Source organism: Mus caroli, unplaced genomic scaffold (genome assembly GCF_978045245.1).
Source record: "Mus caroli unplaced genomic scaffold, Mus_caroli_1 scaffold_3, whole genome shotgun sequence".
Lineage (NCBI taxonomy): Eukaryota > Metazoa > Chordata > Mammalia > Rodentia > Muridae > Mus > Mus caroli.
The window spans coordinates 67,252,826-67,280,039 of NW_028227258.1; the positions used below are offsets into that span (position 1 = coordinate 67,252,826).

Below are 27,214 nucleotides of genomic sequence, written 5' to 3' on the forward strand. Positions count from 1 at the left end.
GGTTACTCTGAACTTACATAACATGCAAAACTAAAGGGCATAGATTTTAAAAATTTTTTGCTTAAGATGAAGTAGTTAGATCCAGTTCAAATACAGACACATGGTGTAGGAAAACACACACCTTTAATCTGAGTCTTGAGACAAGTAAGCACACACCTTTAATCCAGAAATTGAGACTAGAAGAAATACCCTGAACTGGGCCACACCTTCTGATAGGGGCCTATATAAACACATGGAAGAAGGAAGATTTGTCTCTTGGCCTGCTTGCTCTCACCATACTAGCAAGCTCATTTCTTCAGTGGCATTAGAAACTACTTCTTCAGGATTCTGGTATATACTGAAGAACACCTGAGACTTCAAACTTTGTGGACTAAGTAAGTACTGGCTTTAGCAGCTGTTATATTAGCTGGACCTCTGCCCGTACTCTTTGGTTGGTAGTCCAGTCTTGGGGAGAGTGTAGCCAGTTGAAACTGTTGCTCAAAATATGGGCCTGCAAACCCCCTCAACTCCTTCAGTCTCTTCTCCAAATCCTTCATTGGGGACCACATTCCACCTCACTTCTTGTGCTCACTGAAATGGTTTGTCCTTTGAGTAGAGGAAGGCTACTGATTTGTTTGAGATATCCACCCCTCTGAAGTTGTTTATCAGGTTTAGGAGTTCTCTGGTGGGATATTTGGGGTGGCTTAAGGATACTATCATATTAGCTGTAAATAGTGATATTTTTTTACTTCTTCCTTCCCAGTTTGTATCTTTTTGTTGTGTAATTGCTCTAGTTAGGATTTGAAGTAATATATTGAATATGTAGGGTGAGCGTCCCTGATTTTTGTGAGGTTTCTTTAAGTTTTTCTCCATTTAGTTTGATGTAGGCTATGTTTTACTATATATTGCTTTTACTATGTTAAAGTATGGGCCTTGAATTCCTGATCTTTCCAAGACTTTCACCATGAAGGGGTACTGAATTTTGTCAAATGCATTCTCAGCATCTAATGAGATGATCATGTGGTTTTTATTCTTTGAGTTTGTTTATGAAGTGAATTATGTTGATGGATTTCCATATATTGAACCATCCCTGCATCCCTGGGATGAAGCCTAATTGATTGAGGTGGATGATCATTTTGATGTATCCTTAGATTCCATTTGTGAGAATTTTATTGAGCATTTTGGCATCAATGTTCATAACGGAAATTGGTCTGAAGTTCTCTCTTTTTTTTTTTTTTTTTTTTTCGTTTTGGTTTTTGGAGACAGGGTTTCTCTGTGTAGCTCTGGCTGTCCTAGAACTCACTCTGTAGACCAGGCTGGCCTCGAACTCAGAAATCCGCCTGTCTCTGCCTCCCAAGTGCTGGGATTACAGGCATTTGCCACCATGCCCTGGTTGAAGTTCTCTTTCTTTGATGTGTCTTTGTGTGGTTTCTGTATCAGCATAACTGTGGCTTCATGGACAGAATTGGGTAGTGTTCCTTCTGTTTCTATTTTGTGGATTAGTTTGAAGAGTATTGGTATTAGGTCTTCTTTGAATGTTTGATTTAATTCTTCACTAAACCAATCTGATCCTGGGATTTTGGGATTGGGAGAATTTTAATGACTGCTTCTATTTCTTTAGGGGTTATGGGATTTTTTAGATGATTTGCAGGAAGGGTATATCTCAATCAGAACCAGCGAGACCAACTAACACCACAGATAACCAGATGGCAAGAGAAATACAGCACAATTTAAATGAGAATGTTTAAAATTTTTCAAACTCTTAGAAAAGTGGATAGAATAGCCAAAACTAGTTACCACAGTCCTAAAATCAGTAAATACACAAAGACACAGAAAGGCAGAGACAAAGAGAGACACAAACACAGAGGGGGGAGACAGAGAACAGGAGAGGGAGAGGGAGATTTAAAACTCACCATAGAATATATTATCTTCTATAAAACAAATATTGAAACCTAGAGAAAAAAATACATGTTTCCAACATAATACATGGGACAATTTATGGGAAATTGAAACTAAAATCTAAAATGTCTCTATAATTGTATCTGATATGATGAAGGGGAAATAACTTCTAGTTCTTCCTTACAGATCAATTTAATCCTCAAAACTACCTCCAGCAGAAATGTCAAGGGACATGGAAGCCACAGGGTGGGGATACACACAGATCAGAGTTGACAGCGTCTGCCACAAGTGGTCCATTAGCAACTTTTCATTTTGCATGGATGGAATTAGAGAAAAAATTACAAGCCCAAAATTCTCGTTGGAGGCCAGTGACAAAGTGGAATGGGGTTTGAGGGTACAGCCAAATGGAATTGATGAAGAAAGCAAGGATTACCTGTCAGTTTACCTGGGGTTACCCCACTGTCAAAAGAGCCCAGTTTGGGCAAAGTACGAATTCTGGATCATAAATTCCCAAGGAAAGAATTATCAAAGTAGGTCCAGCATTAATGTCTTTAGCTTTCAAAAAAACCAATACAGGGGATTCAAAAAGTTTATCCTACGAGATTTCCTCTTCTCCAATCCACATAGTCTCCTCCCTGAAGACCAGCTTACCCTCTGCTGCAAGGTGAGCATAGTGGGAGCCTTGTTTAACACACCTGGAGAGAACATAACACCTGCAATCCCGGATCCAAGACGCATGATGGCAGATGAACTAGGAGAGCTGTGGGAGAATTCCCTGTTCACAGACTGCTGCCTGTTTGTAGCTGGACAAGAATTCAGGGCTCACAAGGCCATCCTAGCAGCTTGCTCTCCAGTTTTCAGAGCCATGTTTAAATATAAAATGGAAGAGAGACTAACAAACCATGTTGACATCAATGACCTGGATCCCAAAGTCTTCAAGGAGATGATGGGCTTCATATACATTGGGAAGGTGCCAAATCTCCACAGTCACTCCATGGCCTGTGATCTGCTGGCAGCTGCTGACAGGTATGGTCTGGAGGGCTTGAAGGTCATATGTGAAGAGGCCCTCTTAAGGGACCTCTCTGTGGAAAATGCTGCACACACTCTCATCCTGGCTGACCTCCACAAAATACAGAAGCTGAAGACTGAGGCCCTGTATTTCATTGCCTTTTATGCTTCTCTGGTCTCTGAGACCTCATAGTGGAAGTCAATGATGGAATCCCATCCCCACTTGGTGGCTGAAGCATTCCACATCCTGGCTCCTGCACAGTGTTTAGTGGAGCCCTCACTCAAACACCTGAAATGAGTTTAGGGGATGGACAGCTATGACCAACATCTGTCTTCCAACAGCTATAACCAGTGTTGTTACCACTGATTTCTGGTTAGAGTACAGTATTGGTGGATCATTTATAGTGTATCTAGGAAAAAGCACCACGGTGGCTCAGGATTTAAAACAGCTGTAATATGTTAAAATGGTGGGTGAGGGATGGAGTCTGGGCAGTCTACTTGACATCTACTCTGTTAATGTTCTAGTATGATTTTTGTCTGATGCCTTGAAAACTGGGATTTAATTTAGGTGCTGGCCCTATAAGGACAGACAAACCGGAGTTTCTTCAGAGAAACCTGTTTGCATTAGACTATGTAGAACAGATAACTGGGGCCCAGAACAAAGGATAAATCAAACTCGAATGTTAACTCTTTGGAGAAGGAAATGACAATGAAGACTTTTTATTTTTAATGATTCAGTTTATGGGAACTCAGCTGTATAAACAGTTAAAGTTCACTCAGAAAACTCTAGTTAAGTTGTCAGCACACAGGAGAGTTTTTCAGCCACCTCTAACTTGTGATCCAGAGGATCTGAGGCCCTGCTCGTGTCTCCATTGATACAACGAGCTCTGTAGACAAAAACTTAGCCAAATAGTATATAATGTGAATAAAACTTTTGAAAACAGTTGGTGGATTCTAGAGATGTTTATGTTCAGAGAAGTCACATGTAGTTCAATAAGTCCTCCTCAGCTCTGGATGTTTGTGCAGACCTCTCACTGTCCTATCAGTATTGGAAGCCCTCCTCTTTTTTTGGCATTTAATGTTGACAAATGAGAAATCTACCATCATGCTCTTAAGGCGACTGGAAAGAGTAGGCCAAAGTGGAGGGAGTGTACTCCTTCTGAGAGAGATGCATTTGTGTTTCTCACATGTAAAAATCTTTTATGTGTTTTGAAAACATTATAAGAGATTGGTTCATTACAGGTTCACACTCCCTAGGCCACTAAATCTCAATCTTCCCAATGCTGTGCCCCTTAATACAGTTCTGCATGTTGTTGTCAACCAGAACCATTTTGTGGATACTTCATAAATGTAGTGATGCTACTGTTATGAGTTATTTTGTAAATAGCTGATATACAGGATATGTGATATGTACCCCCTATGAATGACTCATCAGACTGCCTAAGGGATGGGGACCCATAGGTTAAGAACAAACTGTAGCCATCCTTTCTGTGTGCCTACACCTCCTGTGAGTCCCACAAACAATTCAATTTAAAAGAAAAGATAGAATTTATCTAATAATTCCTTATTTCAGTAGCTGCACTGTTGTTACTTTATTCCTCTAGAGGCTCAAGTATATTTAATTTCAAAACAGCACTCTTGAAGACAAATTCTTCTCTTAAAAAAAATAGAGTTAATCGAGTCTTGGAAAGAGGGGGAAAAATCAGGAGACAAAACATCGCCTTATGTAACATCATTTGAGTTGAAATCAATTCAGTATTTCAACCAAAACCTGAGGTTTAGGCTCAAAGAAGAATTCTTTAAAATACTCTCCATATGTATAAATTCTTGACAAACTAAAAAGATAGTTTTATATTTTTCTTTAATATAAGTAACTAGCAAAGTACAGTGTCACTATAAACCAGCTAAATTGGATTAAAAATTAAAAGCAAGACCAAGCATGGTGACCTTTAATTCCAGCACTCAGGAGGCAGAGAAAGGTAAATCTCTAAGTTTGAGGCCAGACTGATGTAGAGAATGAGTTCCAGGACAGCTGGACCCTGTCTTGCTCATCTTGTGATTAAACCAGAGGAGAGCATGGTTCCTTGACAGCACTCTGCAATCAAAGGTGGCATTATTCTGTGCTGGTGGACAGTGTGCCACCGAGCGGCTGATCTTGATGGGCTGGTCCATGTAGACAGGATGCTCCTGAAATGAGTTTGAGTTACGGCAGCCTGTGCAGAAGCCCAAGGCTGACTGCATTGAGAACAGGCTGGGTGTGGGGGTTTGGACCAGGATAATGAGGAGCTCCTCCAGCTTCAGAATGCTCTTCAAAAGCCCATGCCTCTAACAGCCCACCCCCGACATTTTTAATTAAAACAAACTGCACATCAATAACTCTTCAGTTGGGCAAGAAGAAGCCAGTGTAAGCCCCATACCTCCTTTAAAATCATTGGCTCCTTGACCAAAAAATGTCCTTCAGCCAAAAAAACACTCCTGGAAGAGAGTTTGGGGACTGGAGGCTTCCCAGTAGTTAAATCACACATCAGTCTTGTGTTTTGGTTGACAACCCTCAGATTCTTTGCATCTCCCCTTCTATAGCAGAAAAGGTGCAGCACTGAAGTATGAAGAAGGTTGACTCTGATCAACCAAGAAGGTACTTCAGGGCCCAAGGAAGAAAAGCAGAGGACCTCAGGGCAGCCATTGCAGGGCCTCAGGGGTCTTGGGGGTGAGAAGTGGTGCAGGGACAGAGGATGAGGGTTAGAGGGTCAGTAGGCCTGGCTCCATTGCCCAGTTGGGCCAAGGCCGCCAGGGAATGGTAGGGGTCCCAGGCCTAGTGTGAGCCCAGGCTGTGTGTGATCAGGGCAGTGGGCATGGGAGTGCTGCCCGGGCATGGGCGGCCTCTGAGTCTTAAGTCCTGGGTACCTGGCGGGTTTCCCTGTGACCAGTGCGGGGACCTGGCTCTGCAGAACAGTGTGGAGAGAGGAAGGACCTACACAAATGAGGCTTGGGTGCCCAGGCCTGCCCAAATTTGGTTCCTTGCATTTCTGGGCTCTGTTGCTCAGGACTTGGGCCACCTCCCCTTAGGAGCATCCTCCCAATGGTTTCATCTCATGGACTGGCAGCTCCCGGAGGACTAAGGTGTGGGGAAGGGGAAGGGAGGCTGACTCAGAGGAGGAAGGAGAAGCTTGGAGGCCAGGGCTGTGATCCACCACAGACTCCTCCACAGTGCAGCCAGTGAGGCAAGAGGCAAGAAATTTTCCAACCTTGCCAGCATTGGCCGCCATAGTAACTCTGACTGAAACCTACCAGGTGCACTGCCACCTAAATGCGGACCGTATTCAAGGGCCCTCCTCTGCCTTCTCCTATGCAGTAGTCTGGGGATATCATATTCTTGACACTGAGGAAGTCACTGGCAGAGATGAGGGCAAGCTTAATTTAAACATTATCTAGCCCCTCCCCTACCCACCCACCCCCACTGCTGCCATCCTTGTCTTCAAAGCTCCAGACAACCTTCAGGGCCATTTTGGTTAAGGGAAAGGGAAACTTTGAAGAGTTGGATATTTGGAAAACACACAGCAGCAACTTATGAATAAGAAAGTACCAAATACTTAATGTATTTACTACGGTTCTCACTGAAAATACTAACATGTAAGGAGCATAGTTCTAGACAAAGGAAACACTCACAAGCACCCATCATAGCTGTGGGCAACTGAGTCACTCACCCCTGCACTACAGATGACCAAATTGCACAAGTCACCAGATTTGATGACACATGAAGGACTTTCTCCCCTCAGCTAAATTCCCAGTGTTTTATGAATTCCATCCCAAATTCCTGTCATTTTCACTGAATCAACAATGTTTCTCAGAACTCCTTCCAGAATTCTAACCTGGAGAATGGAAAGGTTTTTTTTTTGTTTGTTTGTTTCTTTTTTTGTTTCTTTTTTGGGGGTGTGGGATGTATTGTTTGGCTTTGTTGGGGTGATGGTGGAATTAGTGACAGCTTTTCTCTGGCTGTCCAGGATCTCTTTATGTAGATCAAGCTCAACAATTCCTCCTTAAGCTCCCCCTCCCTCCCCTAACTTCTTGCTGTATGCTAGCTGCTAACTCCAGTATTCACTCACTGAAAACTCACTAACCAATCCTGACAAGGAAACATGGAAACTACCTGTAGATGTTTCCCTCTCCTTCACTTCTTGTAGAAACATACCTTCCAGTCTAATCCCCAACTCTATAGCAATCCTGGGGTGACCTCTTTTCACTGTCTCCCCAAATTTCAAGGAGACAAAATAAATAGGTTGTGGTGCAATCTCCTCCCTCCTGTGAACCCTTTCAGACTTTTAAACTATCCCCATTCCTAAGTGCCAGCTCCCTCTACATGGAAACATTGAACCACCAGTGGCCAAAAGTATTAGGTCCAAAGAAAAGTTCCTGCCTGACGGCAGTGATGGCTGTTCTCAACAGTTAACTTGACTGTATCTGGATTGAACTACAATCCAGAATTTATGAAGATATTGTAAAAATGTAAACAGAGGATTATGTCCAGACCTAGTAGTACAGGCCTTTAATCCCAGCATTCAGGAAACAGAGCCATGCAGATCTGAGTTCAATGTAAGCTTACAGAACTAGTTCTAAGACAGCCAAGCCTATGCAGTGAACCTGAAATAGAACCAAAGAAGCATGTTCCAGTTCCAGCAAGCACCAACAGTGGGCAGCTTGGGTCTAGATTAGAGTCACCTTTTGATCAAGATGTAGAGATGTTAGCACTTCTAGCAGCAAGCCAGCCTGTATCATGACATGCTTCCCACCATGATAATAATAGACTGAAACTCCAAAATGGTGAGCCAGCACCAAATAAATGTTTGACTTTATATGAGTTGCTTTGATAATGATGTCCCTTCACAGCCATGCATCCTAAACATCAACAATATATATCAATCACACTCTTCAAAAATCTAGAGAGGGAACACAAGACAAGGATGAGAACTTCTACCCAACACAGACAAATGTAGAAATTAGGATCTAAATCTTTAACCATTGCAACCCCAGAATCTTAGATTCTAGCATAAGCAACACTGTCAGTAACAGCCAGGCCATTATGTCTACACCGCAGCCCAGCTATCCTAGCACAGCAGTCCCTGAACATTCCAACATGCCCGAAGCACAAGCAAAAACCTTAAAACAATCTGTATGAAGGTGATAGAGGTCATTAAGGAGAGAATGAAGAAATCCCTTAAACCAATCCATGAATGCATATATAAACAGTGTAAGGAAAGAAAGAGATCCATTAAAGAAATCAACAAAAACAAAGTAAAGAGTGGAAGGAAATGAGTCAAATTGTTTAATGTGTGAAAATGGAAATAGAATCCATAAACAAAACAAATACTCAGGGAATTTAGGAAATGAGGAATTTAACATTTCCATACAAGGAATTAATGAAATAAAGCTTGGTTCGTTCAGAAAATCCAAAAGAACAATAAGTCCTATTCCAAACTAACAAAAGTAAAGAGAGAATATACAACTCCACCTATAGAGAAATTAAATGTGAGATGAAATAACAGACACAGAAAGTCCAGAGACTCACAAGGTCACACTTTTTTTTTAATGTATAGAGCTTTTTCTTTATTACATGTTCTCTTCATTTACATTTCAAACACTAGCCCTTTTCATAGTTTCCTCTCTGAAAATTCCCTATACTCTCTCCCTTCTCCTGCTCCCAAACCCATCCACTCCCACTACCTGGCCTTGGCATTCCCCTATACTGGGGTATAGAATCTTCGCAAGATGAAGGGCCTCTCCTCCCATTGATTGCTCACTAGGCCATCCTCTGCTACAGATGCAGTTAAAGACAGGAGCTCTAGGGGTACTGGTTAGTTCATATTGTGGTTCCTCCTATAGGGTTGCAGACCCCTTCAGCTTCTTGGGTACTTTCTCTAGCTCCTTCATTGGAGACCCTGTGTTCCATCCATTAGATGACTGTGAACATCCACTTCCATATTTGCCAGGCACCTGCATACCCTCACAGGAGGCATCTATATCAGGGTCCTGTCAGCAAATCTTGTTGGTATATGCAATACTGTCTGGGTTTGGTGGTTGTTTGTGAGATGAATCTCTGGGTGGGGCAGTCTCTGGATGGACCTTCCTTCAGTGTCTGCTCCGAACTTTGTCTCTGTAACTCTTTCCATGGGTGTTACATGGTTCCCCCTTCTAAGAAGAAACAAATTATCCACACTTTGGTCTTCATTCTTCTTGAGTTTCATGAGTTTTGCATATTGTATCTTGGGTATTCTAAGTTACTGGACTAATATCAACTTATCACTGAGTGTATATTATGTGTGTTCTTTTGTGATTGGGTTACCTCACTCAGGATGTTATTCTCCAGATCCATCCATTTGCCTAAGAATTTCATAACTTCATTGTTTTTAATAGGTCAGTAGTACTCCATTGTGTATATGTACCACATTTTCTGTATCCATTCCTCTGTTGAGGGACATCTGGGTTGTTTCCTGTTTCTGTCTATTATAAATAAGGCTGCTATGCACATAGTGGAGAATGTGTCCTTATTACATTTTGGAGCATCTCCTGGGTATATACCCAGGAGGGGTATTGCTGGATCTTCCAGTAGTACTATGTTCAATTTTCTGAGGAACCACCAAACTGATTTCCAGAGTGGTTGTACAAGCTTGCAATCCCATCAGCAATGGAGGAGTGTTCCTCTTTATCCACATCCTTGCCAGCATCTGCTGTCACCTGAATTATTGATCTTAGCCATTCTGACTGGTGTGGAAACTCAACAAAAGGAGATCAAGGGGATACAAATTGGAAAGGAAGAAGTCAAAATATCACTTTTTGCAGATGATATGATAGTATATATAAGTGACCCTAAAAATTCTACCAGAGCCCTCCAGTCCAACCAGCACCGGGGTAGCTAGGGCTCAGAGTCGGCTAACACCCTCCAGCTACCCAGGACACCCGCCAAGGAATTTTAAGACTTCTGGTGAGTTGATCACAGCCTCTGTTCCAATCGAATCGCACGGGACCTGAGACTGCATTAGTTAGGGAAGCAGAAATCTGGCCTGAGTAGGGGCACAAGCCCCTTCCAGTCCCACAAGCACTGGGATAGCTAGGGCGCAGAATCGGCTGACACCCGCCAACTACCCAGTAAACCCGCCATGGGATCTTAAGACTTCTGGTGAGTGGAACACAGCCTCTGCTCCAATCTCTAAACAGAGACAACTATAACAACTAACTCCAGAGATTACCAGATGGTGAAAGGTAAACGTAATAATCTAACTAACAGAAACCAAGACCACTCACCATCATCAGAACCCAGCACTCCCACTTCACCCAGTCCAGGGCACCCAAACACACCGGAAAAGGTAGACCCGGATCTAAAAGCATATCTCATGATGATGGTAGAGGACATCAAGAAGGACTTTAATAACACACTTCAAGAAATAAAGGAGAACACTGCTAAACAGGTAGAAGACATTAAAGAGGAAGCACAAAAATCCCGTAAAAAATTGCAGGAGAACACTGCTAAACAGGTAGAAGACATTAAAGAGGAAGCACAAAAATCCCTTAAAGAATTGCAGGTAAACCAGACCAAACAGGTGATAGAATTGAATAAAACCATCCAAGACCTAAAAAGGGAAGTAAACACAATAAAGAAAACCCAAATTGAGGCAAGGCTGGAGATAGAAACCCTAGGAAAGAAATCTGGAACCATAGATATGAGCATCAGCAAAAGAATACAAGAGATGGAACTCTTCTTCAGGTGCAGAAGACTCCATAGAGAACATCGGCACAACAATCAAAAAAAAAATACAAAATACAAAAAGATCCTAACTCAAAACATCCAGGAAATCCAGGACACAATGAGAAGACCAAACTTACGGATAATAGGAGTAGATGAGAATGAAGATTTTAAACTCAAAGGGCCGGCAAATATCTTCAACAAAATTATAGAAGAAAACTTCCCAAACCTAAAGAAAGAGATGCCCATGAACATACAAGAAGCCTACAGAACTCCAAATAGACTGGACCAGAAAAGAAATTCCTCCCAACACATAATAATCAGAACAACAAGTGCACTAAATAAAGATAAAATACTAAAAGCAGTGAGGGAAAACTGTCAAGTATCATATAAAGGCAAGCCTATCAGAATTACACCAGATTTTTAACCAGAGACTATGAAAGCAAGAAGGGCCTGGACAGATGTTATACAGAAACTAAGAGAACACAAATTCCAGCCCAGGCTACTATACCCAGCCAAACTCTCAATTACCATAGATGGAGAAACCAAAGTATTCCATGACAAAACCAAATTCACACATTATCTTTCCACGAATCCAGCCCTTCAAAGGATAATAACAGAAAAAAACCAATACAAGGATGGAAACCATGTCCTAGAAAAAGCAAGAAGGTAATCCCTCAACAAATGTAAAAGAAAACAGCCACAAGAACAGAAAGCCAACTCTAACAACAAAAATAAAAGGAAGCAACAATTACTTCTCTCTAATATATCTTAATATCAATGGACTCAACTCCCCAATAAAAAGACATAGACTAACAGACTGGCTACACAAACTGGACCCAACATTTTGCTGCTTACAGGAAACTCATCTCAGAGAAAAAGATAGACACTACCTCAGAATGAAAGGCTGGAATACAATTTTCCAAGCAAATGGTAGGAAGAAACAAGCTGGAGTAGCCATCCTAATATCTAATAAAATCGACTTCCAACCCAAAGTCATCAAAAAAGACAAGGAAGGGCACATCATACTCATCAAAGGTAAAATACTACAAGAGGAGCTATCAATTCTGAATATCTATGCTCCAAATACAAGGGCAGCCACATTCATTAAAGATACTTTAGTAAAGCTCAAAGCACACATTGCACCTCACACAATAATAGCGGGAGACTTCAACACACCACTTTCACCAATGGACAGATCATGGAAGCAGAAACTAAACAGGGACACAGTGAAACTAAGAGAAGTTATGAAATAAATGGATCTGACAGATATCTACAGAACATTTTATCCTAAAACAAAAGGATATACGTCCTTCTGAGCACCACACGGTACCTTCTCCAAATTTGACCACATAATTGGTCACAGAACAAGCCTCAACATATACAGAAATATTGAAATTATCCCATGCATCCTATCAGATCACCATGGACTAAGGCTGATCTTCAATAACAAAATAAATAATAGAAAGCCAACACACACGTGGAAACTAAACAACAATCTTCTCAATGATACCTTGGTCAAGGAAGGAATAAAGAAAGAAATTCAGGACTTTTTGGAGTTTAATGAAAATGAAGCCACAACATACCCAAACTTATGGGACACAATGAAAGCATTTCTAAGAGGAAAACTCATAGCTCTGAGTGCCTCAAAAAAAGAAACTAGAGAGAGCACACATTAGAAGCTTAACAACACACCTAGAAGTTCTAGAACAAAAGGAAGCAAATTCACCCAAGAGGAGTAGACAGAAGGAAATAATCAAACTCAGGGGTGAAATCAACCAAGTGGAAACAAGAAGAACTATTCAAAGAATCAACCAATCAAGGAGCTGGTTCTTTGAGAAAATCAACAAGATAGATAAACCCTTAGCCAGACTCACTAGAGGGCATATGGAAAGTATTCTAATTAACAAAATCAGAAATGAAAAGGGAGACATAACAACAGATCCTGAAGAAATCCAAAACACCATCAGATCCTTCTACAAAAGGCTATACTCAACAAAACTGGAGAACCTGGATGAAATGGACAAGTTTCTAGACAGATACCAGGTACCAAAGTTAAATCAAGATCAGATCAATGATCTAAACAGTCCCATATCCCCTAAAGAAATCGAAGCAGTCATTAATAGTCTCCCAATCAAAAAAAGCCCAGGACTAGATAGGTTTGTGCAGAGTTCTATCAGACCTTCAAAGAAGATTTAATCCCAGTTCTTCACAAACTATTTCACAAAATAGAAACAGAAGGTACTCTATCCAACTGATTCTATGAAGCCACAATTATTCTGATACCTAAACCACAAAAAGACCCAACAAAGATAGAAAACTTCAGACCAATATCCCTTATGAATATTGATGCAAAAATCCTCAATAAAGTTCTTGCTAACCGAATCCAAGAACACATCAAAACAATCATCCATCCTGACCAAGTAGGTTTCATCCCAGGGATGCAGGGATGGTTCAATATTCGGAAATCCATCAACGTAATCCAGTATATAAACAAACTCAAAGACAAAAACCACATGGTTATCTCGTTAGATGCGGAAAAAGCATTTGACAAGATCCAACACCCATTCATGATAAAAGTCTTGGAAAGATCAGGAATTCAAGGCCCATAACCATGATAAAAGCAATCTACAGCAAACCAGTAGCCAACATCAGAGTAAATGGTGAGAAGCAGAAGAAATCCATTAAAATCAGGGACTAGACAAGGCAGTACACTCTCTCCCTACCTATTCAACATTGTACTTGAAGTCCTAGCCAGAGCAATTAAACAACAAAAGGAGATCAAGGGGATACAAATTGGAAAAGAAGAAGTCAAAGTATCACTCTTTGCAGATGATATAATAGTATACATAAGTGACCCTAAAAATTTCACCAGAGAACTCCTAAGCCTGATAAACAGCTTCAATGAAGAAGCTGGATGTAAAATTAACTCAAGCAAGTCAATAGCCTTTCTGTACACAAAGGATAAACAGGCTGAGAAGGAAATTAGAGAAACAACAACCTTCTCAATAGTCACAAACAATATAAAATACCATGGCGTGACTCTAACTGAGGAAGTGAAAGATCTGTATGACAAGAAATTCAAGTCTCTGAGGAAAGTAATTAAAGAAGATCTCAGAAGATGGAAAGATCTCCCATGCTCATGGATTGGCAGGATCAACATTGTAAAAATGGCTATCTTACCAAAATCAACCTACAGATTCAATGCAATCCCCATCAAAATTCCAACTCAATTCTTCAACAAATTAGAAAGGGCAATCTGCAAATTCATCTGGAACAACAAAAAACCTAGGATATCAAAAACTCTTCTCAAGGATAAAAGAACCTCTGGTGGAATCCCCATGCCTGACCTAAAGCTGTACTACAGAGCAATTGTGATAAAAACTGCATGGTACTGGTATAACGACAGACAAGTAGACCAATGGAACAGAATTGAAGACCCAGAGATGAACCCACACACCTATGGTCCCTTGATCTTTGACAAGGGAGCTAAAAGCATCCAGTGGAAAAAAGACAGCATTTTCAACAAATGGTGCTGGCACAACTGGCATTTATCATGTAGAAGAATGCAAATTGATCCATTCCTATCTCCTTGTACTAAGGTCAAATCTAAGTGGATTAAGGAACTCCACATAAAACCAGAGACACTGAAACTTATAGAGGATAAAGTAGGGAAAGCCTCCAAGATATGGGTACAGGGGAAAAATTGCTGAATAGAACAGCAAACACTTGTGCTATAAGATCGAGAATCAATAAATGGGACCTCATAAAGTTGCAAGCTTCTGCAAGACAAAAGACACCGTCAATAAGACAAAAAGACCACCAACAGATTGGGAAAGGATCTTTACCTACCCTAAATCAGATAGGGGACTAATATCCAATATATATAAAGAACTCAAGAAGGTGGACTCCAGAAAATCAAATAACCCCATTAAAAAATCGGGCTCAGAACTGAACAAAAAATTCTCACCTGAGGAATACTGAATGGCAGAGAAGTATCTGAAAAAATGTTCAACATCCTTAATCATCAGGGAAATGCAACTCAAAACAACCCTGAGATTCCATCTCACACCAGTCAGAATGGCTAAGATAAAAAATTCAGCTGACAGCAGATGTTGGCAAGGATGTGGAGAAAGAGGAACACTCCTTCATTGTTGGTGGGATTGCAAGCTTGTACAACCACTCTGGAAATCAGTTTGATGGTTCCTCAGAAAATTGGACATAATAATACCAGAGAATCCAGCAATACCTCTCCTGGGCATATATCCAGAAGATGTTCCAACTGGTAAGAAGGACACATGCTCCACTGTGTTCATAGCAGCCTTATTTATAATAGCCAGAAGCTGGAAAGAACCCAGATGCCCCTCAACAGAGGAATGGATACAGAAAATGTGGTACATTTACACAATGGAGTACTCAGCTATTAAAAGGAATGAATTTATGAAATTCCTAGGCAAATGGATGGATCTGGAGGGCATCATCCTGAGTGAGGTAACACAATCACAAAGGAACTCACACAATATGTACTCACTGATAAGTGGATATTAGCCCAAAAACTTAGGATACCCAAGTTATAAGATATTATTTGTTAAACGCATGAAACTCAAGAAGAACGAAGACCAAAGTGTGGACACTGTGCCCCTTCTTGGAACTGGGAACAAAACACCCATGGAAAGAGTTACAGAGATAAAGTTTGGAGCTGTGAAGAAAGGATGGATCATCTAAAGACTGCCATATCCAGGGATCCATCCCATAATCAGCTTCCAAACGCTGACACCATTGCATACACTAGCAAGATTTTGCTGAAAGTTCCCACATATAGCTGTCTCTTGTGAGACAATGCCAGGGCCTAGCAAACACAGAAGTGGATGCTCACAGTCAGCTATTGGATGGATCACAGGGCCGCTAATGGAGGAGCTAGAGAAAGTACCCAAGGAGCTAAAGGGAACTGCAACCCCATAGGTGGATCATTATTAGGAACTAACCAGTACCCCAGAGCTCTTGTCTCTAGCTGCATTTGTATCAAAAGATGGCCTAGTCGGCCATCACTGGAAAGAGAGGCCCATTGGACTTGCCAACTTTATGTGCCCCAGTACAGGGGAATGCCAGGGACAAGGGGTGGAGGTGGGTGGGTGGGGGACTGGGGGGGAGTGTATTGGGGACTTTTTGGATAGCATTGGAAATGTAATTGAGGAAAATACCTAATAAAAAAAAAGAAAAAAAAAGATTGCCTAGTAGGCCATCACTGGAAAGAGAGGCCCATTGGACTTGCAAACTTTATATGCCCCAGTACAGGGGAATGCCAGGGCCAAAATGTGGGAGTTGGTGAGTAGGGGAGTGGGGGGGGAGTGTATTGGGGACTTTTTGGATAGCATTGGAAATGTAAATGAGGACAATACCTAATTAAAAAAAAATTCAAAAAAAAATTTCTACCAGAGAACTGCTAAACCTGATAAACAGCTTTAGTGCAGTACTGGGTATAAAATTAACTCAAACAAATATGTGAACTTTCTCTACACAAAGGACAAACAGGATGAGAAAGAAATTAGGGAAACAAAACCCTTCACAATAGTCACAAAAAATATATATAAAATACTTTGGTGTGACTCTAACCAAGGAAGTGAAAGATCTGTATGACACGATCTTCAAGTCTCTGAAGAAAGTAATTGCAGAAGATCTCAGAAGATGGAAAGATCTCCCATGCTCATGGATTGGCAGGATTAATATAGTCAAAATGACTATCCTGCTGAAAGCAATCTATAGATTCAATGAAATCCCCATCAAAATTCCAACTGAATTCTTCTGAGTTAGAAAGGGCAATTTGCAAATTCATCTAAAATAACAAAAGTTCTAGGATAGCAAAAACTATTCCCAACAATAAAAGAACCTCTGGGGATGCCTGACACCCAGCTGTACTACAGAGCAATTGTGATTAAAACTGAATGTTACTGGTACATCGAAAGACCGGAAGATAAATGGAATAGAATTGAAGACCCAGAAATGAACCCACACACCTATGGTCACTTGATCTTTGACAAGAGAGCTAAACCATCCAGTGGATAAAAGACAGCATTTTCAACAAATGGTGCTGGCACAACTGGTGGTTATCAGGTAGAAGAATGCAAATCAATCCATTCTTATCTCCTTGTACAAAGCTCAACTATAAGTGGACCAAAGACATCCACATAAAACCAGAGACTGAAATTTATAGAGGAGAAAGTGGGGAAAAGCCTCGAAGATATGGGCACAGAGGAAAAATTCCTGAACAGAATATCAATGGCTTGTGCTGTAAGATCGAGAATCAACTGGACCATGCAGAGACTGCCCCACCTGGGGATCCATCTCATAATTAGCCACCAAACACAGACACTATTGCATATGACAGCAAGATTTTGCTGAAAGGACCCTGATATAGCTGTCTTTTGTGAGGCAATGCCAGTGCCTGGCAAACACAGAGGTGGACACTCACAGTCAGCTATTGGATGGAACACAGGGCCCCCAGTGGAGGAGCTAGAGAAAGTACCCAAGGAGCTGGGGGAATCTGCAGCCCTATAGGTGGAACAACAATATGAACTTACCAGTACACCACCAGAGCTCGTGTCTCTAGCTGCATATGAATCAGAAGATGACCTAGTCGGCCATCAGTGGAAAGAGAGGCCCATTGGTCTTGCAAACTTTATATGCCTCAGTACAGGGGAAGGACAGGGCCAAAGAGTGGGAGTGGGTGGGTTGGGGAGTGGGTGGGGGAGTGTGTGTGGGACTTTTGGGATACAATTGGAAATGTAAATGAAATAAATACCCAATTAAAAAAAACCTAATATCCACTTTCAAGTGATTTGATTCCATGTGTGAATTTCTGGGACTGGATTACTTCACTAAGGAAAAAACTTATTTTCATCCATTTGCTTGCAAAATTCAGTATGTCTTTTTTTTTTTTTTATGTCAACCTAGTAATGCTCTATTGTGTAAATATGCCAATTTTCTTCATCCATCCTTCTCTTAAGGGTCATGTAGGTTTCCAGTTTCTGCATATTATGATTAAAGCTGCTACAAACATATTTAAGCAAATTTGAGTTAGGATGAAAAGTCCTTTGGGTATATGCCCAGGAGTGGGAAAGCTGGGTCTTCTTGAGGTAGATAGATTCCCAGTTATCTGAGGAACCACCATATTGATTTCCAGAGTGACTGTACACGTTAGCATTTCCACTAGCAATGGGGGAGTGTATTTGCTCCACAGCCTTACCTGCATGAGCTCTCACTTGTGTTTTTGATCTTAGCCACTCTAAAATGTTTGAGAAGGAATCTCAGAGTCATTTTCATTTTCATTTTCCTGATGGAAGGAAGCAAGGAAGGAAGGGAGGGAGGGAGAGAGAGAGAGAGAGAGAGAGAGAGAGAGAGAGAGAGAGAGAGAGAGAGAGAGAGAGAGAGAGAGAGAGAGAAAGAGAGAAAGAGAGAGAGAGAGAGAGAGAGAGAGAGAGAGAGAGAAAGAAAGAAAGAAAGAAAGAAAGAAAGAAAGAAAGAAAGAAAGAAAGAAAGAAAGAAAGAAAGAGATGTCACCCTAGAATAGAAGGATTGCTATAGACCTGGGAATTGGACTGGTAGGTATTCTACAGGAAGTAAAGGAGAGGGGAGATCTATAGACATCTTCCATGCTTCACATACAGGAATGGTCAGTGAGTTATCAGTGAGTACATTTTGTAGTTAGGGGCTAGAATACAGTAAGGAGTTAGGGGGAGGGAGGTTACAAAAGAATTGTCTGTGGGAATCACAAGAGATGTAGTCAGGCAGAAAGAAAGGGTACAGCTATTGTTATGATATAGCTCTACCAAAGAACCTAGATGAATGAAGTTGGCATGGTGGAGGGAATAATTCCATAAGTGATTCTCTGCCCTGTTCTTTTGCTGTGTTCTTAGTGAATGCCTGCTGCCTTTGGAAGTTGAGATGATGGGCTATGTTTGGGAAAGGAAGACTAGGGAAGAAGTTTTTGTGATCCTCCTGGGTTGGCACTTTACAGGAAAGAGGAAGCACAGCAGATTTTCCTGCTATACATCTGAGAAAGAAAACAGGGAATTTTTTTTTAATTTTTAATTTTTTATTACATATTTTCCTCAATTACATTTCCAATGCTATCCCAAAAGTCCCCCATACCCTCCCCCACTCTTCCCTACCCACCCATTCCCATTTTTTTGTCCCTAGCATTCCCCTGTACTGGGGCATATAACATTTGAAAACAGGGAAATTTTAAGTGAGAAAGCAAAGAGAGAAATGTGGGTCTGCCTTTAGATTTCTGTTACAATGGAAAGACCAGCACTTCTGGGAAAGGTGGCTTGGGGTCTGGAACAGTGCATGGAGTAGGAGGAGGGAGGATAGAAGGGGAAGATGCCTGTGGTCCACGGAAGTATGAGCAATGAAAACTCCGACAGGTGGTATGCTACAGAGGTGGGGTTGAGAAAGTAGGGTAGGGTCTGGGAGAACTGATGTAAGAGAAGATGTGTAAGCAGCAGTCCACCTGGTATGCTGGCAGGCATGGCCTGCAGCCCTGGTACTCAAATTGTAACTCCCCATCCCGTTTGCAGTCTAATGACCCATTCATAGAGATTGAATATCAGATATCCTATATATCAGGTATTTGTAGTATGATTTGTAACAGGAGCAACATTACAGTTATGAAGTAGCCAGAAAGTACTTTAATGGTTCTGTTTGTCCACAAAATGAAAAACTCTTACAAGAGGTGCCAGCATTAAGAAATTTGAGAACAATTAGCCTCGGATATATAGATCTGTAATGAATCAATCCGTTCAAATGTTTTCAAAACAGATGAAAGATTTTTGCATGTGTTGACCCACAAACATTTCTCTCCCTCCACTTTGGCCTTCTCTTCTAAGTTGTCATAAGAGCATGATAATGGAGTTCTCATTTGCCAAGATTAAATTCCAAGAAAAAACACAATGAGTTTCTACTACTCGTGGCAGAGCACGAGTTCTGCATAAACATCCACAACTGAGCTTGGCTGTTTGGACTACACATTACTTATCTTAACAAACATCTCTGGAATCCAGAATGACTTCAAAAGTTTTATTCATATTAGATATTATTTGGTTAAGGTTTTGTCTACAGAGAGGTTTGTGGCCATGGAGACCAGAAGAGGGCTTCAGGTCCTCTGAATAACCAGTTACAAGTGGTTGAAAATTCTTCTGTGTGTGCTGGGAACTTAAACAGAGTTCTCTGAGAGAGCAGTAATTGTTTTTGCAGCTGAGTTCACACAAACTGAGTCTTTAAAAAGAAACTCTACACTGTCTTTCTTTCTGTAATGAGTAAACACTCATGTTTGATTTCTCCTTTCCTCTGACCATGGTCATCTTTTCTGCTCAGTCCAATGCAGATACATTTCTTCAAAGAAGCTCAGTTGGCCCATGCGTAGGGCCAGCACCTAATTGAATTGTTTGGTTTGCAAGACACCAAACAAGAATCAATCAAGAACATCAAAAGCGTAGATGGCAGGTAGAGTATCCCAGATTGTAGTGCTGCCCTTCCCACCCCCCACTATTTTAACATATTACAGATGATTTAAATCCTCATCTACCATGCTGCATGTCCCCAGATTCACTGTAAATTCTTCAACAACATGATTGTCTAACCAGAAGTCATTGGTAACAACACTAGATGTTGTTGTTGCTGTTGTTTGTTGTTGTTGTTGCTGGAAGAAAGATGTAGATCATAGCTAGCTAGATTCTGAGACCACATTTGGCTCCAAGAAAGAACACTTTGCAGAAGCCAGGGAGTGGAATGCTTCAGCCACCAAGTGGGGATGTGACTCCAACACTGACTCCCACTCTGAGGTCTCAGAAACCTCACAGGCATGAATGGCAATGAAATCCAGGGCCTGACTCTTCAGCTTCTCTGTGCTGTTGAGGTCAGCCAGGATCAGAGTGTGTGCAGCATTCTTCACAGAGAGGTTCCTGAGGAGGGCATCCTCACATAGGACCTTCAGGCCCACCAGGCCATACTTGTCAGCAGCTGCCAGCACATCACAGGCGATGGAGTGGCTGTGGAGGTGTGGTGCCTTCCCTGTGTAGATGAAACCCATCATCTCCTTAAAGACATCAAGATCCAGGTCCTTGATCTCAATGGGGTTCTTTAGACTCTCCTTCATTTCATTTTCAAACATGGCTCTGAAAACTGGAGAGTGGGCTGCTAGGATTGCCTTGTGAGCCTTGAATTCATGGCCAGCTACCAGCAGGCAGCAATCTGTGAAGAGGGAATTCTCCCATAGCTCCCCTAGATCATCTGTCAACATGTGCCTTGGGTCCTTGATTGCAGGTGCCACATTCTGTCCAGGCATGTCAAATATGGTTCCAACTATGCTCACCTTGCAGCATATGGTTAACTGGTCTTCAGGGAGAAACCAATTCTGATGGGAGAGGAGAAGACCTCGAAGGAGAAACTTTTTGAATCCTCTGTGTTCGTATCGCAGAAAGGATTGGACATTGGAGCTCTTCCTACTTTGATATTTCTCTCCCTGGGAATTTATGATCCAGAACTCGAACTTTGCCAGAATTGGGCTCTCCAGAGCGCTGAGCAACTCCAGGTAAACTGACAGGTAATCTTTGTTTTCTTCATCAACCCCATTTGGGTACAACCTCAAACACCATGCCACTTCCTCATTGGCCTCTAATGAGAACACTGGGCTTATAATCCTTTTCTGATGTGCCCCCATGCTAAATGAAAAGTTGCTAATGGTCCAATTATAGCAGAATTTCTGGACATTGATCTGTGTGTGGCTCCAGCTCTTGAATTCCATGTCCCCTGCCATTTCTGCTGGCGATAGTTTGGAGGTTAAAGTTGGTCTGAGAAGAAGAACTAGAAGTTACTTATTCTTCCTCCTGTTGGATGCAATTATAGGTATAATTTAGATTTTAGATTGAATTTCTTTTAGATTCTCTCTCTCTCTCTCTCCCCGTCTCTTCTTTTTCGGTCAGACTTTCTCTGCCTCTCCTGACTTCTCACCCCTACAAAACTCTCCTGCCCATGTTCTAAACAAAATCTATACTAATCCTGTCATATGACTGGTATACTTCAGGGGGAAGGGGTGCCTCAGCATGGACCCACCACAGTACCACTCCCTACCTCACCATACCTGGCTCTAGCAAACATATCCTGGATTTCATTTTATAACACTGATGTTGTGACTCAGATTTAAAACTTGCAGGTTAACATATTCGCTTCCACATGAAGTTTCCATCCAACACATCACTCGATAGAACTCTCCATCCAAACACCAGCAAAGGGTAAGCTCAGTCTCCCACACTGGTCAGTGTAAATGTCTCCTGGTTCCAAGGGAGGGCTGTTGAACTCCCAGCCACCCTGTAGTATCATTGTGGATGGAGACAGTCCCGGTCTTTATGATTGTCCTTTTTGATGAGTCCTCATTTTAAGACATTTTCCCGTGAGTGAGATTTCCTCTCTCCTCTGTGTCTTTTTCTTTTCTCACTGCTGAGAAACCCTAGGCCTGGGTAAACCATTCTTCACCTCTCTACCCACTCAGGGACTGTCCTGAGCTCAGACCCCAAATGACTACTTGAAATCGTTGTGATCTGTCCCTCCTGTTATTTTAGTTAACTTATCCTCAGGATGCTGATAAGGGAAATTAATAACTGCCACTCTCACCCAGAAAGGATATGCCTTTGCCGCCATTGCCAGGATACTTACTGAGATGCCTCCCACACTTTAAGGCTTCTGAATTCACAGGCTACATTTGGCCCCAATATCCACTAAGCAATGACTCTTCATTGCTCTCTAAGGACACTTAAATTTTTTTACAAGTCTCTCACCAGCCATCCAGATAAATGGAAAGATTTCTATGCAGTGTCCCCTCCCACCACCTCCCTATCTTGCCATTTTACTTCTTTGCTCACCCTCCTACATACAGGCAGTGACAAGACTGCCTGGATTTTGGTATGATAACCACTGAGGAAACAGTGTCCCCCCCCCCTTGATTCTAACATTGCCCCTGTGGCTGAGGCTAGCCTCCTGTCTCTGCTTTCTTTATTGCATGTTTACTCCCTGCCCGACCCAAAACCATGGGGCATAAAACATGCTGTGCTAGAGCAGAGTTGCAGATAGACAGAACACAGCTGCAGGCCCTGCCTCTTACTCCCTGCCCCACTCCAGGTGCTTGCTGTCTTACCCTGCCCCACTTGTGCCCTGCTCACACCAGTTTGAGTTCTGACTCTGCTTCTCTGCTCCTGGGGCCGCCCACCACCACCACTGTCAACTCTCGGATTTCTTTCCATTCTCTTCTGTATCAGCTCTAAACCAGGTGTAACAGCTTACCTGCTCAATGAGTAGATCAGACCCACTGCTCTGGCTACAGTAACAGAGGCAGACTATGGAGAAAGCAGTGGCCTCTTGTCCACCAAACAAAATGTGTCCATTTGTATGTTTGTCTTTTTAATGTTTTTATCTGCTTATAAACAATTATTTCTGCCATTCCAAGAGATAACAAATATGTGACATTTTCTAAACAGAGCTATAGCTTCAGCACCACCTTGGTTTGGGGCAATCTTGTGAGTGTCTGCCATCTTTTCCGTGGGCAGATAAGGTTTTTCTATGCTATTGCTTCATTGCCATTTTAGCTAAGGGAGGTCACGTGAATGACTGTATCCTCAGTGCCATCTTAGTTAATGACAGTCCCATAACCACCCACAATCTTTTTTATGGACAATTCCTACCTCACTGCCTTCCCACCTTAGAACATAATGACTTAGGGTTTCCTATGTCTATCCTGCCTTGGTAAATAATAATTTTAATATTAATTTAAAGATTTACAACAGTAAAAAAGGTTAAAGATCACTGCCTTAAGTTAAAGATCTTAACTTAGTCGGCTCTCCCCTCTCCACTCATCCATCTGACCTCTCCTCTGTCATTCTCTGCCAGCCCTGACCCAGCACATTTACCTCTTCCTACCATACCCTGAGAACATCCACTCCTAACATCCACATCTCTGATTCCAAAGGGGCACCTAACTCAGAAATGCTTAATAGATACTAGCTCTCAATCTTGTCAGAGATCTACTAAAATGTAACATTAAATGTTTAAGCTTATTAGGACAGAGACCCCCCAAAGCAACCTCCCCATCAAGGTCTCCAAGAAGATGTAGGCACAGTGACAAGACTGCCTAGATTGTGTTATGATAACCATGACTTACAGAGCTCCATTGCATTGAGGCTTCCTGAATTCACCCTACACTGTCAAACTGAGGATACCCAGAGAGTTAAATCTCTCATATTGCCTAGGACAAGGTGAGTCATTTCCCCAGATCCTATTCCACAAGAAAATTGCTTATTGTTTTCTGGGCCTAATGGACACACATAATCTGCCCGAGTTGTCATGGAGAATGCAGGGACCTGATGAAACCTTCTACAGAGTGGTCTATTGACCAACCTCTGTCATTTTGATTAACGACATCTAGATTATAGTTTATTTTTCCCGAATTTCTAACTACATTGACAGCTGAGCTAACTACAGCTAGAAAACAGACCTCTAGTTACCCCAAGGTAATTTACCACCTTATTAGCTAATTAGTCAATTTGTTAACTACTTAAGACTACCAGATCTCTTATCAAATCAGACAGGTTTGCTTTACTCTCCGGTTTCACAATAAAGGATACACAGTTCAGATGTAACCTTTCACAGACATAACCTTCTGTTACTTCCTTTTCTAAACTCAGTTACCAGAGACTAAATGCATCATTTTTCCTCTGCTTGTTACGCTACTGTCCTAACATTAATCAATAGAGTACTTATAAACTAGCCTAACCCTTGTAAAACATTCCACTATATGATCCAACTTTTATAATCACGAGTACAATCTTTAAGTTTCAGTTCATTTTCTTTAACCTATAGACTTAAAGTGTTTCTCATGCTAAATCTATACTATCAGCTGTCATAGTTGCAAATATAAATTTCCTTTGGATGTTTTTTTTAAACTATAGACCTAAGGTGTTTCTCTTGCTAAATGGTATGATCAATTATCATATTCATAAGGTCATCAAATTTTACAGTTTCCAATAATTGTCTTTTCAATGCATATTTCAAAAAGGCTTTTAATTATACATGTTTTTTTTTCAGTCTCCTAGGCAGAAGAAAAAGCCCTTCTTGCTCCTTCTGCTCTAGGAAAGGTCTTTGTCTTCCCTAAGCTCATCTTAAAGACTGTTCATCCTGTTTTTATCTCTTTTGTATACACATATGCTCCAAGAAACGCAATCAGATTTTCCTCTCATGGACCCAACACACTCCATTTTGATAATTACACCTGTCAGTCAATAATCTACATTCCCACTTGTGACCTATTCTAGAAGATGGGATTCCTCTCCTGTTCCCTAGCATTGGGACTCCCTTCACCCCAATCACCAAGACCTAAGAGTTTCAAATGTATACCTAAGAAAAATTCTCTCCCAAAGCACATAATTAACTTTATTCTCTACTATATATTTTTTTCTGCTCTTTCTTCTTCTTCTCCTCCTTCTTCTATTTCTACTAGTACTATTACTAATACCAACACACACACACAATATTTCAGCATTTTGAAACAGGAAGTCAGGTCCAGCACTTTACTCAAAATCAACATCCATGACAGCTCCAGAGAAGCAACCCACATGCTCCAATCTACTCTCACAGACACAGATGCTTCAACTGGACCTACTCCTTTTACCTACAGATGGTTCCACAGACCCTGGATAACAAGGCAACAGCCAACTCTCCTAAGACTGGACCATCATCTCCATCCACATTTTCTTTGGTTTCCCAAAGACTCATCATCTCAAAGTCAGCAGGAAGTAACTAAAGATAACGACTGACCCTATTCGTGCTCCACAATCGGCTCTGCCTAGTTTTTCCTTTTATTTTGAATTATTAAATCCAAAATGAAAGAATGTTACCATTCTTACTAGGCTTCATCCAACAGTCACCTGGTCAGGTACACATGATTCACTATAAAACAGTTTATTTACCCCCTCCTTGCAATTATATTCTCTCTTACTCTCCCTGACTCTGTAACCACTTTCTCCCTCTCACCCATTCCCCACCCCCTCTTCCTCCACATGTTTCTGGCCTGAATACTCTTTTTTTTTACTCTACTTTCCTTCCCCCACCCCTTTCTCTGCCCTCTACTCTCTTCTCACCCTAGTCAATACCCATTCCCAAGCTCTAAATAAACTATTCTACAGGAATCCTGTATTAAACCAATCTATACAATAATCACTCTTCTATACTGTGGTTGGTACCACAGGAGGAAGGGATGCCTCAGCATGGGCCCTCCAAAGCACCCCTCCAACTCTTACCATATTTGGTTCTAATAAACATATCCTGGCTTTCTTTACATAAAGCACAACAATTATTATATAGAACTTTGGATGAGTTTGGAAAATGTTATACATTTACATTTCAAATACATCGGTATTATTCAGGGTCCTGTAGAGAACATATAGAATGAATTCCAAAATATCAATAGAAAATGGATACATGAGAAAAACTTATAGGATGATATCCAGTTAATCCAACAATGGCTAAAGCCAGTACTTACTTAGTCCACAAGGTTTGAAGTCTCAGGTTTTCTTCAGTAGATGGTGGAACTCTGAAGAGGTCCAATTCCTGTGATGAAATGGGTTTGGGTGTAAGATGACAGCAAGCAGCAAAGACCTAGCTTCCTTCTTCCAGGTGATAATATAGGCTTAGAGCAGAAGGTGTGGCCCAGTTGAAGGTGTGTCTTCTAGTCTCGAGATCTGGATTAAAGGTGGGTGTATTCCTGCTTCAAAACTCAGATTAAAGGTGTGTGTTTCTACCCGAAGAGTCTGGTTTTTAATTGGATCTATCTACTTCTACCTAAACAAACAAACAAAAAATATTTAAAAGGCATGCCCTCAAGTTTTTTATGGTACTTAGGTCCACAGGTAGTAACACAAGAAGAATAGCCATCAACAGTTTACTTTGTTTGCTAGGGTCAATCTTCCATAAATAAAGTGCTCATGTCAATCTCTACACAGAGATTGTTTATTTACCCTTGCGCTTGTCTTACACTGATACTTGCTATAAAAATGATCAGGGAAGGAATGTTCTCCTTAACTGGTCTGAAGTCTGAGTGTTCACAAACTGGAGGGAATGTGGCAGAGCTCCTACATGGTGGGCAGGAAGCAGAGCCCCAAAATTATGAAGGTGCTCTTCTTTCCTTTGTGTTATTCTAATCAGAACCACCAAGCTTATGATGACTCCGCCCAATTTGTTTAGTGATCTTGTGCTTTATCTCAGGAAATCCTCATTGAAAATCCTTTTCAAGAGCCATTTAAGGGTGTGGTTTAGGGATATTCTAAATGTTTCTCAATTCAATCACTTTAATTGGCAGGTTTCACCTCTTAACTCTGCATTCTCCCCTGATGAGTTCTGTCCTTTACAGACTTGGACTGCCTTGCTTTCTCTGCTAGTCTTGAAAAGAGAGATTTTGTTGCTGTCCAAGGGCTGCAGCACATATTGAAGAGATATCAAAGATTTGTCATTACTGCCCTTATGTACAATGAAGTGTAAAATTCTGCCTACATC

At 41.3% G+C, this 27,214-nt stretch overlaps 1 protein-coding gene and 1 pseudogene across 1 annotated transcript; one reads left to right on the plus strand and one right to left on the minus strand.

Annotated features, from left to right (window-relative positions):
* Window positions 1-2,098: 2,098 nt before the first annotated feature.
* LOC147005535 (TD and POZ domain-containing protein 5-like) lies at window positions 2,099-3,184 on the plus strand (annotated as a pseudogene).
* A 17,158-nt stretch (window positions 3,185-20,342) lies between these two features.
* Window positions 20,343-21,434, minus strand: LOC147005536 (TD and POZ domain-containing protein 3-like). Its single transcript, XM_085835283.1, has one exon. It carries the CDS (start codon window positions 21,432-21,434, stop codon window positions 20,343-20,345), a length of 1,092 nt encoding a protein of 363 aa, XP_085691409.1.
* Window positions 21,435-27,214: the final 5,780 nt, after the last annotated feature.